The sequence below is a fragment of the Maniola hyperantus genome, chromosome 19 (genome assembly GCF_902806685.2).
Source record: "Maniola hyperantus chromosome 19, iAphHyp1.2, whole genome shotgun sequence".
NCBI lineage: Eukaryota > Metazoa > Arthropoda > Insecta > Lepidoptera > Nymphalidae > Maniola > Maniola hyperantus.
The window spans coordinates 10,946,594-10,960,186 of record NC_048554.1 but is presented as its reverse complement, the minus strand read 5'-3'; the positions used below and the strand labels follow the sequence as shown (position 1 = coordinate 10,960,186).

The 13,593-nt window shown below is 35.9% G+C and overlaps 3 protein-coding genes across 3 annotated transcripts; 1 reads left to right on the top strand and 2 right to left on the bottom strand.

Moving 5' to 3' along the window:
• Positions 1-3,498: 3,498 nt before the first annotated feature.
• On the bottom strand, positions 3,499-4,558 carry LOC117991059 (zinc finger HIT domain-containing protein 1). The gene is made up of 2 exons (XM_034978599.2): positions 4,233-4,558; positions 3,499-3,734 (listed from the first exon to the last, which is right to left on the bottom strand). Exons 1-2 carry the CDS (start codon positions 4,556-4,558, stop codon positions 3,599-3,601), a joined length of 462 nt encoding a protein of 153 aa, XP_034834490.1. The 3' UTR covers positions 3,499-3,598.
• A 580-nt stretch (positions 4,559-5,138) lies between these two features.
• On the bottom strand, positions 5,139-9,142 carry Tfb5 (transcription factor B5). The gene is made up of 2 exons (XM_034978600.2): positions 8,934-9,142; positions 5,139-5,330 (listed from the first exon to the last, which is right to left on the bottom strand). Exons 1-2 carry the CDS (start codon positions 8,966-8,968, stop codon positions 5,144-5,146), a joined length of 222 nt encoding a protein of 73 aa, XP_034834491.1. The 5' UTR covers positions 8,969-9,142; the 3' UTR covers positions 5,139-5,143.
• LOC117991061 (meiotic nuclear division protein 1 homolog) lies at positions 5,637-8,598 on the top strand. Its single transcript, XM_034978601.2, has 5 exons — positions 5,637-5,803; positions 6,325-6,461; positions 7,024-7,129; positions 7,624-7,770; positions 8,087-8,598. The coding sequence occupies exons 1-5, from the start codon at positions 5,714-5,716 to the stop codon at positions 8,225-8,227; spliced, it is 621 nt and encodes a 206-aa protein (XP_034834492.1). The 5' UTR covers positions 5,637-5,713; the 3' UTR covers positions 8,228-8,598.
• Positions 9,143-13,593: the final 4,451 nt, after the last annotated feature.

Genomic DNA, 13,593 nt, shown 5'->3' with positions numbered 1-13,593 from the left:
GGTAGTTAGGTTCCTAAACTTAGCTAATTTTAGGGTTCCGTAGTGAAAAGTAAATCCTTATAGTTTTATCAAGTCCGTCTGACTCTGTCCGTCTCTCACAACCAGTTTAAAAATTATTAACTTTAAGAGTTGTAAAGTTAGTAAGAAACATGTTACCGCTACACAGGCATATTTAAATTTTGATAAGCGATTAAAAATTAGCGTAGATTCCTCCTGCACATAAAAAATTAAAAGCAAGAGTTGAAAAAAAATTCCTCGAGTATTACCTCGTTGTATACCTAGATATTTCTAAATCATTATGATGCTTTTTAGACAGTTTTTGGAAATAAAATAACGTGACTTAGGTTTAAGAAGACTCCTCACGCGCCATTTTAACTCTATGGGTCAACTGTCATGACAAAAGTACGGACTACGGTTCATCTTTAAAATAAAGACTAAAATCCTACTTTTGACATGAAATTTGACACAAAAAGTTAAAATGGCGCGTGAGGAGTTATAGTATAGCTATAGGTACAAATTCCTATTGCGCTGTCTCCAGACCATGGAGGAACCATGTCTCATTAACATCGAAATGACGTCCTTTTGACGTCAGCCGAAACAAAAATATACCATCAGCTTGAAACTTCAGTTTAGTGCTGACTTCACTAAAATGGCAGCCACGCACATTAACAATTTGCGGGACTTATACAAAAGCTTACCTTCTGCATATTCAGACCAGTTCTTTCTAAATAATGGCGTTACAAACATATAAACAGACAGAACCTCCTGAAATTAAATAAATTGCTTGGTAACTCCATGCGAATTTAAGCAATTTACAACGAACAACCGGACATTATGTACCTACGGACTGGTGAGATTGTTCTGAGCAATAACGCCGCCTTTGCATACATTTGCTTTTTGTTTTTGTCTTGTTCATTTCATCTTTTGTGTGCAATAAAGTTTTATATCTATCTATGTAGGTAGCTAGGTACCTACATAACTTTTTTTACAATAAACAAAAGAGCAACAAACACATTTCCAACAGCTTAACTAAACAATAATTTTTAACGTCTTTGAAATAAGTTTTTTACATACAAATTGAGGCAATTTACACCGACATTTACCTAAATAGGAAGTAGCGGGCATCTGTTGGCTCACAATAACCTCTCTCATGCACACAGCTGTCGGGGACCGGGGTGGCAGATAACGTGGCACGTGGCTGTATGTCAATACTCCTTTGCCCCTTATCTATCTGAGGGATATTAAAAAATAAAGGGAGACCGTGGGTAGCGCGGGATTTTGACATCGTAAGTATATGTACGCGACAGGTCGAGATGGCAATCGGGGAAGACAAGCCCCGCACAGCCCCCGCGTTAACCCGGTGCGGGCGAGCGCGAGTGACGTGTGCAGGGTGTCCCCCCGCCTCATACGCCAATTGCCATCTCAATCTGTCGCGGACTATAGGTACAGTCCATACAAAATGACCTCTCATGCGCCATTTTTACTCTATGGGACACTGTCATGTCGAAAGTACGAACTTAAACCTTTAAAAACCTTTAAAATAAAGACTAAATCGTACTTTTCATGAAATTTGACACATTAAGTTAAAATGGCGCGTGAAAAGTCATTTATTTCGCATTAAAACCTAGGTAACATTGCCTGTATATTTTATTTGAATAGAAGTTAACAGATTAAAGCAAAATAAGCAGCTGTGACAGAAAGACAGGCGACCTAAGTCGCATTATAAGGATTCCTTTTAGGGTTCCATAGTTTATTTATTTATTCAGATACCAGCTTAACTGCAATCTCACCTGGTGGTAAGTGATGATGCAGTCTAAGATGGTAGCGGGCTAACCTGGAAGGGGTAAGGAAGTTTCATTAAACCCATACCCCTTTGGTTTCTAGACGCCATCGTACCGAAACGATAAATCGCTTGGCGGCATGGCTTTGTCGGTAGAGTGGTGAAAAGCCGCGGCCGAAGCCTCCCACCAGACCAGACCAGAAATTGGTCCAGACGAGTTGGTTGCAGTATGCAAAAAAAATTGTTTGGTGACTGATAATAACTCGTGTCGTACTACATAGAGACTAGACTAGTCGTTTCCATTAGGCGAAATCGCTCATGTACACTTAGGTCTGTATACTTTTTATCTCGGAAAAATAAATGGGAAACCCCGGAAATTTATCGTACTTATGTCCAAATGTACGACGTCGCGGGTAAAACCTTGTCGTAAGTCGTAACCAGAAACAAACAAAACAATAATCCCATTAGTTCAGCGCAGTTGACAAACAATCTGCCCTTTATTAGTGAGTAGTGTAACGACACGGAGACAGCTGTTGTCACAAATGTTAAATTATCGCAAACGTGTCCGATCGCCCCTAACGGCCCATACCTTGGTGGCGAGGGGGATCGATTAGGTATCATTAATAGACCGCATACACGTGTATGTTAGTGTTTCATGTGTTTTGGCGACCTTTTCTCTTTTTCTTCTGGCTTTACATAGATTAGCCAAAGGGAAAAACTTCCCGCCATTATTTTCGCTACCTTTCACATGGGTAGGTACAGCATTTTCTGGGCTGGCACTTTTTTCAGGTTGTGCCACACACAATTAGTTTTATCCTAGCGCTTCTAACTTTGAATAAATGCTCGAGTGATGGAGGCGGCGGGATAACTCCTAGTAGCTACCTATTGTATTGAGTAAATAGATAAGTACCTATAGGGTTACATTCCCAGCTACATTTTGGAAATGCATTTTCATCATAGAACTGATTGGACGGAACTTCTTCATGTCTAATGTTAGATTGTATGTAATGTACAGTGCGACAAGGCTATCTTGGCGCGTGGCGAAAATCGGAACTAACGTTGCCACCAAGTGTCCCCTTTGTTCTTGTTTGAATATTCTAAGCCTTTGTTCTCCTACAGCGCCCCCCTGTCAGTCATTCAAGTGCCAAGAGAACCTTGTTGCACTATAATCTCCGTACATACTCTTCGGAAATAAGATTTAATCTTGATTGATGAATGAATGATTGATTCTACACTGCCCCGAGTTTATAGGCTATAATATATATAAATAGGCCTACTTATCTACCCTATAGGCTATATTATGCAGGCAAAAGCAATATTAACTAATACTTACCTTACCTACATTAAAACTGGTTATAGTGTCCTTTCCCACTACCTTTCCTAATTTAGAAAATAGAATAATATCATATTTTAAAATTAATTTGATTAAAAAACAAAACGGGCCGAGTTGAGAACCACCTCCTTTTTGAATGTCGGTTAAAAACATATTTTATTGCCCATGGCTTTCAAAGTTAGTAAAACTTTTTGAAGTTATAACCTACTAGCGCCACCTACTATCGAGAAGAATAACTACAAATAAACTACTCGTCACTAGATGGCGCTATCATGTGGCATAGTACTTCAAATCCTCACTAGATGGTGTTATGCATAATCAAAGACATTAAAAAATAATTTTTGTATCTATGGACGAGGTTTGGCGGCAAACAGAAACTAAAATATTGCATCGACAACTCGTTGGTTAGATATTTTTATATTATTAACTTGTAAACTAATAATAATTAGTGATAATATACACAGGATTGTGATTGAGTAAGTATTCTAAGCAGTCCATTTGAGGCATCTCGTGTCTAAATGCGTTCCGAGACATCGCACTGAACAATATCTTGCGCCACAGGATATACAGGTGTAGTTTGAAATAAATCCACATACTGCGCAGAAATGGCGGTCAGGAAATCTGGAAACAAGTATAAATTCATTGTTTAAATAGATGTATTAAAAGTTTTTGTCCTAAAATATACTAAACGTAATTGAGAAAGCATTGTGTGTTTGTTATAATTATTATAATAATAGAGTCGATTGCTATTTGCCGATATAATGACTTTAGCAGTAATAATATTTTTTTTGACGTAGGTAAATACTAAAATTGAAAAGAGTAGCAGTCACATTTTAGTTTTTGTAGGTATTTTCTTGTCTACTCTACTTTTCACAATGTTGTTTATTTAAAAAGGGTTATTTTTAAAAACGTTGCTAACTTATCGACAGATTACAGACACTACGATTCTGATCATTAGTTTCGGCTATTGTCATCATACTAATATTATAAATACTTTGTACCAAAAAATTAAATTTGGTACAGATATAGCTTGCATCCCAAAAACCTAAATCGAAGTGGCGGGCTTCATCTACTTTACAATAAAGTGAGATTACAGTCAATTTGTAGTACAAAACGTACTTGGATGGTGCAACCTGAGCTGACAAATAATTAGGTGGTTCCGGCCTAAAGCTCGCATCTTCCTCCACCAACTGTGCAAAAGTCTTCCTAAACCTCATCTTATAATACTCCGCACTCTTCGCCTTCTTCTTCCTTGTAGGCTTCTCATTGGAGTCTGCGAACTTAGGTATCTTCTTTGACATAACCAGGTCAGCGTGTGGGTCATCATGAAAGTTGTCTTGCTCAAGTGCCTCAACCGCTTTTCTGGCTCTCCGTTTCCTCGCTGCATCATCTAAAACTCTTCTCTTCTCCACTTCCTTAACTCGTCCTGACTCTCTTGTTGACATTTTGGTATCTAGAATCGAAATACAAACTATTTTTTATTGGGGATCGGATTGTTAATCTGCGATAGCTTAGTGGTTAGGTAAGGTTAGGTTAGGTTAGGCTTCGATTAGTGGTGGACATCCTAACCACTAATCGAAGGTAAAGGGTTCGATCCCGGGTATGCACCTCTAACTTTTAGGAGTTATGTGCGTTTAAATATCACTTGCTTTAACGGTGAAGGAAAATGTGACGAAACCTGCATGCCTGAGAGTTCTCCATAATGTTCTCAAAGGTGTCTACCAATCCGCACATGGCGAGCATAGTAGACTATGGCCAAAACCCTTCTCAGTCTGAGAGAAGGCCCATGCTCTGAATTGAGCCAGCAATGGGTTGATCATGATGATGATGATGATGATGAAATTGAAAGGTATCCTTGAAAAAAAGGGGACAAACACTCCTCCACAACTCCAAGCACTATATCTTCCCATAGAATAGAATAGAATAGACTAGAATATGTTTTTATTCAAGTAGACGTTTTACAAGCGCTTTCGTATAGTCGAGTAGTTTTATAGCCAGGTAAATAAAATAAAGGGTCAAATGAACGTACCTTACAATCCCTTGTCATGTACTGGTATACTCAGTTGGTCCATCAAATCATCAACGCGGGCCTGCAAAGTGTCCACAATGTCTGAGGATATGAACAGGTGTGTCTCGTCCAGGTCTTGCAGGATAAACTTTCTGCCCAACGCGAGGGTCTCATCCAGATGCAGGAGAAACTGTTTCATTGCTGGATCACTGGAAAGAGAAGGGTTATGGTTGAAGAGAAATACAATATTTTAAATACACAGCCTAAGTAAACACCATAGTAAAAGTAGAAAAATAACAACTACCTTACTTTGGTAAGTCTGTTACAAAAGACTTACCTTACTTTTACTATGCTGTGTATTTCATTACCCTAAAGCAAGTCTGTTGTCAGCCTTACCTTAGGATCGATAGATGGACTAACTTTGTATTAAGACTTAAATAAATAATAAGTGCTGTAGTATAGCTACACTGATTTTGATGTGGTTTTTTACATTAATATAGGTTTCACCTTGAGGCAAGTTACACCAATATTTGAGGCGCAGTCAAATATTTCAGCTACCTTAACTTATTGAGCAATAAAGGTAGATTGAAAAATGTCTAAGAAAAGAGGATTGAGTGCTGATGAAAAGAAGACCAGGATGTTGGAAATATTCCATAAGAGCAAGGATTTCTTTCAATTGAAGGTAATTTTTAGGTTTCCGTACCTCAAAAGGAAAAACGGAACCCTTATAGGATCACTTTGTTGTCTGTCTGTCTATCAAGAAACCTACAGGGTACTTCCCGTTGACCTAGAATCATGAAACTTGGAAGGTAGGTACGTCTTATAGCAGACGTTAGGGGAAAAATCTGAAAACCGTGAATTTGAGGTTAAACAACACAAAAAAAATTAAGTTGTGGTCATGAAATAAAAATTAGTATTTCAATTTTCGAAGTAAGATAACTATATCAAGTGGGGTATCATATGAAAGGGCTTCACCTGTACATTCTAAAACAGATTTTTATTTATTTTTATGCATCATAGGTAGTTTTTGTTTTATCGTGCAAAATATCGAAAAAATACGACTGTAGTACGGATCCCTCGTTGCGCGAGCCTGACTCGTACTTGACCGGTTTTTTTTTATATAATTTTGTGAATGCAACCATTGCAAGCCTTTATCTATCCTATCAACAGGATTTTTTATGACATCTTAGTAATTTTTTTTAGGAATTGGAGAAAATAGCTCCAAAAGAGAAAGGAATAACAATGCAATCAGTCAAGGAGGTGGTCCAAAGTCTAGTTGATGACCACCTGGTGGACTCGGAGAAAATTGGCACTTCCATCTACTTCTGGTCTTTTCCAAGGTTATTTTACAAACGTACTATCAAACTTCAATGTTGAAATGACACAAGATTTACTAATCTTTTCCCCTAATTTTATGTTTTACTAACTGATCCGCATGGCTTCACTCGGGTGATACATCCATACTAATATTATAAATGCGAAAGTGTGTCAGTCTCTCTGCTAGCCTTACACGGCCCATCTGTTAAACCTATTTGGATGAAATTTGGCACAGAAGTAGCTTGCATCCCAGGGAAGGACATAAGCTAATTTTTAATCCCCGAAAATAGAAGAGTTCCCATCCCATGGGATTTTTAAAAACCTTAATCCAGGCGGACGAAGTCGCAGGCATCTAGTATACAATAAATATTATACACAATATACATGTATGTATAGCCTATATTACTTCTGGATTCATATTTATAGCTTTCTAATGGTGCAAGAATAATTAAAATCATTACAGTACTTTCAGAGTTTATGAATTACAAACAAACAAAACAAATCTTTTCTCTTTAAATAAGTACCTACTACCTATGGATATAAAATAATGACAATTATTTACATGACATTTATGATATTTTTCAGCAAAGCAAAGAATACCAAGAAAAGAAAACTTCAAGGTTTGCAAAGTGAACTGGATGAAACAACAAAGAAATTGAAAAAAACTGAGGATTCCATTATCACAGAGTCTGTAAGTAAAAATAAATAACAAAGGTAAGAAGAAAAATTCCTTAGAAATCAATAATTTAGAATCAAGAAAAAAGTTACTAGAGCACAAGCTCAAAAAGCTTTTTATTAAAAAAATCATAGATTCATTTTACATTTTGCTGGTCTTGACAAAATAGTTATAGCAGTTACCTATATGGAAATATAAATGGGAACAGATAATGTATACATCTGGGGCTAAATATAGCAAAACTTAAAAGATTGTCATTTTATGAAAAACTAGCAAACTGCCCCAGTTTCGTGCGGGCGGCTTATTAAACTTTTAATACGGATATCTAATTTTTTTTTGAAAATAAAATATAGCTTTTGTCACTCAGGAATAATGTATGTAACTTTCTATTGACTAAAGAATTTTTAATATCGATTCCGTAGTTCCAGGGATTACTTCCTACAAACAAACTTTATAATATTAGTATACAATAGACTATAAATATTCTCAAACACTTTGTTCTTCTGTAGGTTGGGCGAGAACCGAGTGACGAAAGAACTGAGCTTCTGGCAACTCTAGAACAGCTCACAAAACGTGCAAATGAACTCAAAAAAGAAGTGCAAAAATATAGAGACTGTGACCCGGAGTATATAGCTCAAGTGAAAACGGAAATTGAAGTAAGTAGGCACTATGGAAGGAACCAGTGTTTGATACCAGGCATGCACTTCTAACATTTTGAAGTTATGTGCTTTTCAATGGTGAAGGAAAACATTGTGAGGAAACCGGCATTCCTGAGAGTTCTCCATAATGGTCTCAAAAGTGTGTAAAATCTGCCAATTCACACCTGGCCAGCATGCAGCGTGGTGGACTATGGACTAAGTAGAAGCCTAAGAGACTTGTGAGAGGAGATCTATGCTCAGTAGTGGACCAGCAATGGGTCGATCATGATATTGATGACAAGGTTTAGTATAATAACTATTTTGTTGTTCCAAGGACTTGAAAACTGCAACAAACAGATGGACGGAAAACATCTTCATAATCAAGTCATACATCAAGAACACATTCCATATGGAAAATGAAACTATTGACCAAAGCTTCAATATACCACCTGATATGGATTATGTAGAAAACTAGAATCCTTTGCTGTCATTTCAGGTTCATAATTTTAGTATAAAAGATTTGTTTTGTTCCTAATAATAGAAGATTTAAGTTAAAATTATAATATGAATTTAAATGTTTCATTACTACAATTTATGTTTCTTTAGCTGACTTAGAAGTTGAACAGCAAAGTTTAATAAGAAAGGTTAAAGCATATAAGAACATTCTCAGCGTACCTACCTTAACAATGAAACTGGAAGAAACTACAAGTGGAAAACAAAACATTAGAACATGTAATTGAAGGACAAACAGAGTTGTTTAAGTTAATGTTTTTCTTTCTTTAATGTGTTTCTTTTGAGTCAGCTAAGGAAAAAATATTTTTAAAGATTTTAGATTATAAATTTAGTTTCAATTTAAATATAAAGACCTATTCATAATTTTATCCTATAATTTTTATTTAACCATAGGGCCTGGTACCCTAAAACCCCGTATAAAAACTAGCTACAAGACGCTAGGAGAAGCAGAGGAAATGTACCGACCAACTGGGCTGATTTTAATTCCACACTAAACACAATTATACTAAAGAATTATATTCGAAGAACGCATTGCCTGGTTAACTATAACATGCAAAGCTTGGGTCACGATCCATGAGGTAGCGACGTCTAGAATACCCTTAATTACCTTAACTATGATCTATCACAAAGCAGTACCTAACACAAAAATATTATAATAACCTACGTACCATTCCACAAGAACGCCTTTCATAACATTCACCATGATGCATTATTAAGTGAACTCTCAATAGAATTAATATATTATTAGGATAGGATAGATAAGACCAAACGAATGACTAAAATAGAATTATTTTAATTTAATGGATTTGAAAAAATTAAGATTTGCCAACTTTTTAAGTTTTTCGAGAAACAACATTCAACCATGAACCACCAACAATTTAATTTTGACATTGACAATGACAACGGAATTTATTCTGTCGACAATAAGCAGATGAACCACAGAGTAAAATTTAGGGTTTCTGGGCTTTGGCCAAGTTTGGCACTGATTGAGTTGGCTCGTCTGATAAAGACCTAATAAATGTTGCCATATTTATAAATTCATTACGTTCATAGACGATAGATGGCATTACAACTGCGATTGGAATAATAATTCAAATTGAATAACAAAAATGCCGCCAAAAGAGAAATAATTCTATTGTATTACATTATTCGTAATCTTTTGATTATACAAGCATTATACTTATTATATACTTTCACATTTTGCTTGACTTTACTCATAATTTACTACAATTTTTTATATAAGTAAATAACTTTTTATCGTAATAAATGTGTCCTAAATCCTAGCTATTATCTACTGATAATGATGAATAAATTAAAATATAACTAAGAAGAACTGCGTTTCATATTATGTAAAGGTAAGTACTTATTTACTTAGGGTACCTTAGTGAAGTAGGTACAATGAATTAGAAAGAATGGCAGACTGCATACGTACCTACCCCATAAAGTTCATCATCATCAACAACCCATCGCCGCGTCGGCACACTACTAAGAAGTAGCTACTCTCAGAATGAGAAGGGTTTGGCCATTATCCACCACGCTGGCAGACTGGCAGATTGGCAGACCGCAGACTTCAGTTTCACACATCTTTTGAGAACATCATGGAGAACTCTCAGGCATGCAGGTTTCCTCACAATGTTTTTCCTTCACTGTTAAAGCGAGTGATATTCAATTGCTTAAACGCACATAATTCCGAAAAGTTAAAGGTGCGTGCCCCGTATCAATCCTCCGACCTCCTAAACCACTAAGTTATCCCAGATTTTTCCCCATAAAGTTACTAAAATTGAATACTAAAATAATATAAGTATATTATACGCCTGTCGCCTAGCTCTAAATGAAATTTTAATATTATATCAACAGAATTTCATTGGCATGCATGTCGTTGAATAACTTTATGAACAACTGATTGGTCCCGTGTCGTGAATATTGTAACGATCATCAAATACATTCCAATTCTATAATAATCTCAATAATTCCAGGATCTAATCGGGCTCCTCATCAATCATACCAACTTTTTTTTAACCGACTTCCAAAAAGGAGGTGGTTCTCAATTCGGCCCGTTTTTTTTCGACTTTTTTTTATTTCATGACTAATAATCTAGACTGCAACCTCATCTGGCCTGATGGTATGTGATAATGCAGTCTAAAGGTGGAAGCAGGCTAACTTGGAAGGGGTACGGCAATTTTAAGAAACCCAATAGTGTAAAACACTATAATCATAAAAAAAACGAGCTGAATTGAGAACCACCTCCTAATTATTAGAAACTTAGTGTACCTATATTCCCAAAACTCTTCTCTTAAAGGATTACTAGGTGGAGCCCGGTATCTACTTCGCCCACTTTGCCCGGTCTTGAACATCCAATTTTTTGAGTCCATTGGCTCTCACGTCTGGCCGCAGCCTGGGGCCTATGGCGGTACGAGGGACGGTGATATTAGGAATTAGGATATCTGTTACCAAGTTCCTTAAGAATTCAAACTTCGTTTCTATGGAGCGCGATCGAGAGAACTCCTCAGCGTTGCATACTGTAAGCTGCATTGTGGTTCATTAGTTAACTGACTTGCAATGCTTATTGAGATAAAGAAAAATAGATTATACAGCTACTTTCATAATATATTTATGTAGTTAAAAGGTAATGGAAACATAGTTTTATATTTTCGTCCAGCGAAGCCGGCGGCGATTGCTAGTAAATATATTTGATATCTTTTGTATCACGATTGTATTTTTAGTTCTCTTGTTTACCTTTATAATAAGCTCGGAATAAATAAATCACACCTACTTAAATATGCGGTTAAGAGGTAGATAATGAAAAAAACCGGTCAAGTGCTAGTCGGACTCGCACGTACACGAAGAGTTCCGTACCGTCGTACAAGAAATAACGCTTTGATTTTTTTTGTGTTGTATGTTGTAACCACAAGTTCACGGTTTTCGGATTTTTCCTTTTACCAGTTCTATGAGACATTGCAACCTGCCAAGTAAGTACCCTATAAGGTTTTGATTCCCTTAATAGGTCTTGAGAGACAATCACAAGACAGACAGACAACGAACTTTTTCCCCGGAGATTCGCAACCCAAAAAAACAAAACAATATCCCTATTAGTTCAGCGCTCGTTTACAAACCCACACAACGAAGTGATCCTTTATAAGGGTTATTTTTTCTCTTGACATAAGGAACCCTAAAAATGCATTGATAAACCTTATCGTCACTTGAACAGTGTTGTGAAACGTGGTGGCTTTTAGCTTTTAAAGCTGCCACTGCCAATACAGTTGTTTTATACCTGACATAATAGTGCTGCGATGCATTAAGGCGGCGACTACACTTTACGTGAGCAAACATTTTAATAAAATACAGATAGTAGGTGTCTTGTGCTCCTAGTCCTTGTCAACCTGTCGCGGACTATGGGTAGTTCGTTACTAATATTATTAGTATAAATGTATACCTATACAAGTAACAAGCTGCTAAATAATGTCCGTATCATCTGAGGTTATGAGTGGTTATGAGTGTTATGACCGATGTGTCATACGATCGATGTGGCACGAAAAAATACAATACGTGGAAGATAATATTATAAGAACTTAAAGAATTTGTTTAAGACTTATAACCCTGCAAACAGCTGATCGCGAAAAATAAACTCGTAAAACCTCGAAGAACCGTTTGGACGTTTGTCAAGTAGATAGAAGAGACAACGAAAGCACAGTAGGTATAAGAAGAGACAAAACACTCCGACGCATTTGATCTCGTGGTAATTAATGACGACCACAATGTCCTAACTAGGTTATCAAGATAATGAAACATACCTAGTAAGTACATTAAGTTAAAAACATATATGATATAAGAAATCAGCCCAGCCGTGGACTTAAACAGCATCGTTTGACTAGGGTGGGGTAAAAAAGGGGTAAATAAAACTAGAAGTTTCAAATATATCTCCATTTATTTATATCATTATATTATCAACACTAACTATTTACATAAATTCCACTAAGCCGTGAGAAATCTAATGTTAATTATAATAATTACACAATTAATTTACTTTATGAGGTACCTTCTTTTAAATTAAAAAAAATAACTAATTTAAACTTTACATGTCCTAGTACGCAATTATTCGGATGACCAGTTCCCCTAAGAAAAAATTAAATTAATATACCTTTACAAAAGAATTTCAATTAATTCGATGATAGGTTCTACTTATAATTTTAATTATTTAGTACCTAAGTACTTATTTTTTATATTAAATCATTTCTAAATTATTTTTTATTTACAATTAATACTTAATGCCTAACTCTTAAGATATAAAACGATCAATAATAAAATAAATAATTAGTAATTAATATGTAATCTAGAAAACATCAAACTTACTTAATCCATATTACAAAGTCTGTCAAAAGACAGTCAACATGCATCTGGCTCGGTCTTTTTTTGTGCAACGGACCAGCCTGGCTGTCCAGCGCGGAAATGCAGCCAGGATTCTTGGCACCATTCAACGCGGGCATGATTTGTATAGTAATTAGATATTGTAATAAAAGGAAAACCTTAAAAATATAAAGACAGTTCTTATTTACATCAGTGATTAAATAGTAAATACAAAAAATAACAGTTGTCTAAGCTTCTAAACACAGCTATGTAACATTTTTGGCTTAAAAGTAGGTCCTTGGTACATATTTATTTACACTTATTTTTTTTACAATATCCATACTAATATTATAAGTGCGAAAGTGTGTCTGTCTGTCTGTCTGTCTGTCTGTCTGTCTGCTAGCTTTTCACGGCTCAACCGTTCAACCGATTTTGACGAAATTTAGTACAGAGGTAGCTTGCAACCCGGGGAAGGACATGCTACTTTTTATCCCGGAAAATTTAAGCGTTCCCACAGGAATTTTAAAAACCTAAATCCACGCGTACGAAGTCGCGGGCATCAGCTAGTTATTTATATTTATTGACACATAAATATGAGGTGTATTTTATACGCACTTTGGAACCTGAAGTTTTTATCTGATGTGTACCTCTGTTAACTACTTTTTCAAGAAGACGGACCGATATAAGTATCACAATATGATAGCAGATGCTTTTTAGGATTCCTGATCTCTAGAGAGAAAAGGAACCCTTATAGGATCATCCGAGCGAAGACGAGGTAAGTCAGCTAGTGACAAAATATAGTAAAAACCATTCGCCTATAAATTGTATCGAGACATTTTTACGATGATGTCGATTATCGAATCGATATATTTAAGGAATAAGTACCTATAAAACCTTTTATTGCGAACTCCTTAGGTGTGATAAAAAGTTGATTATGTTAAACTTTATCGAGATTAGGTACTAAACGAGAAATGAGGCCTTTGA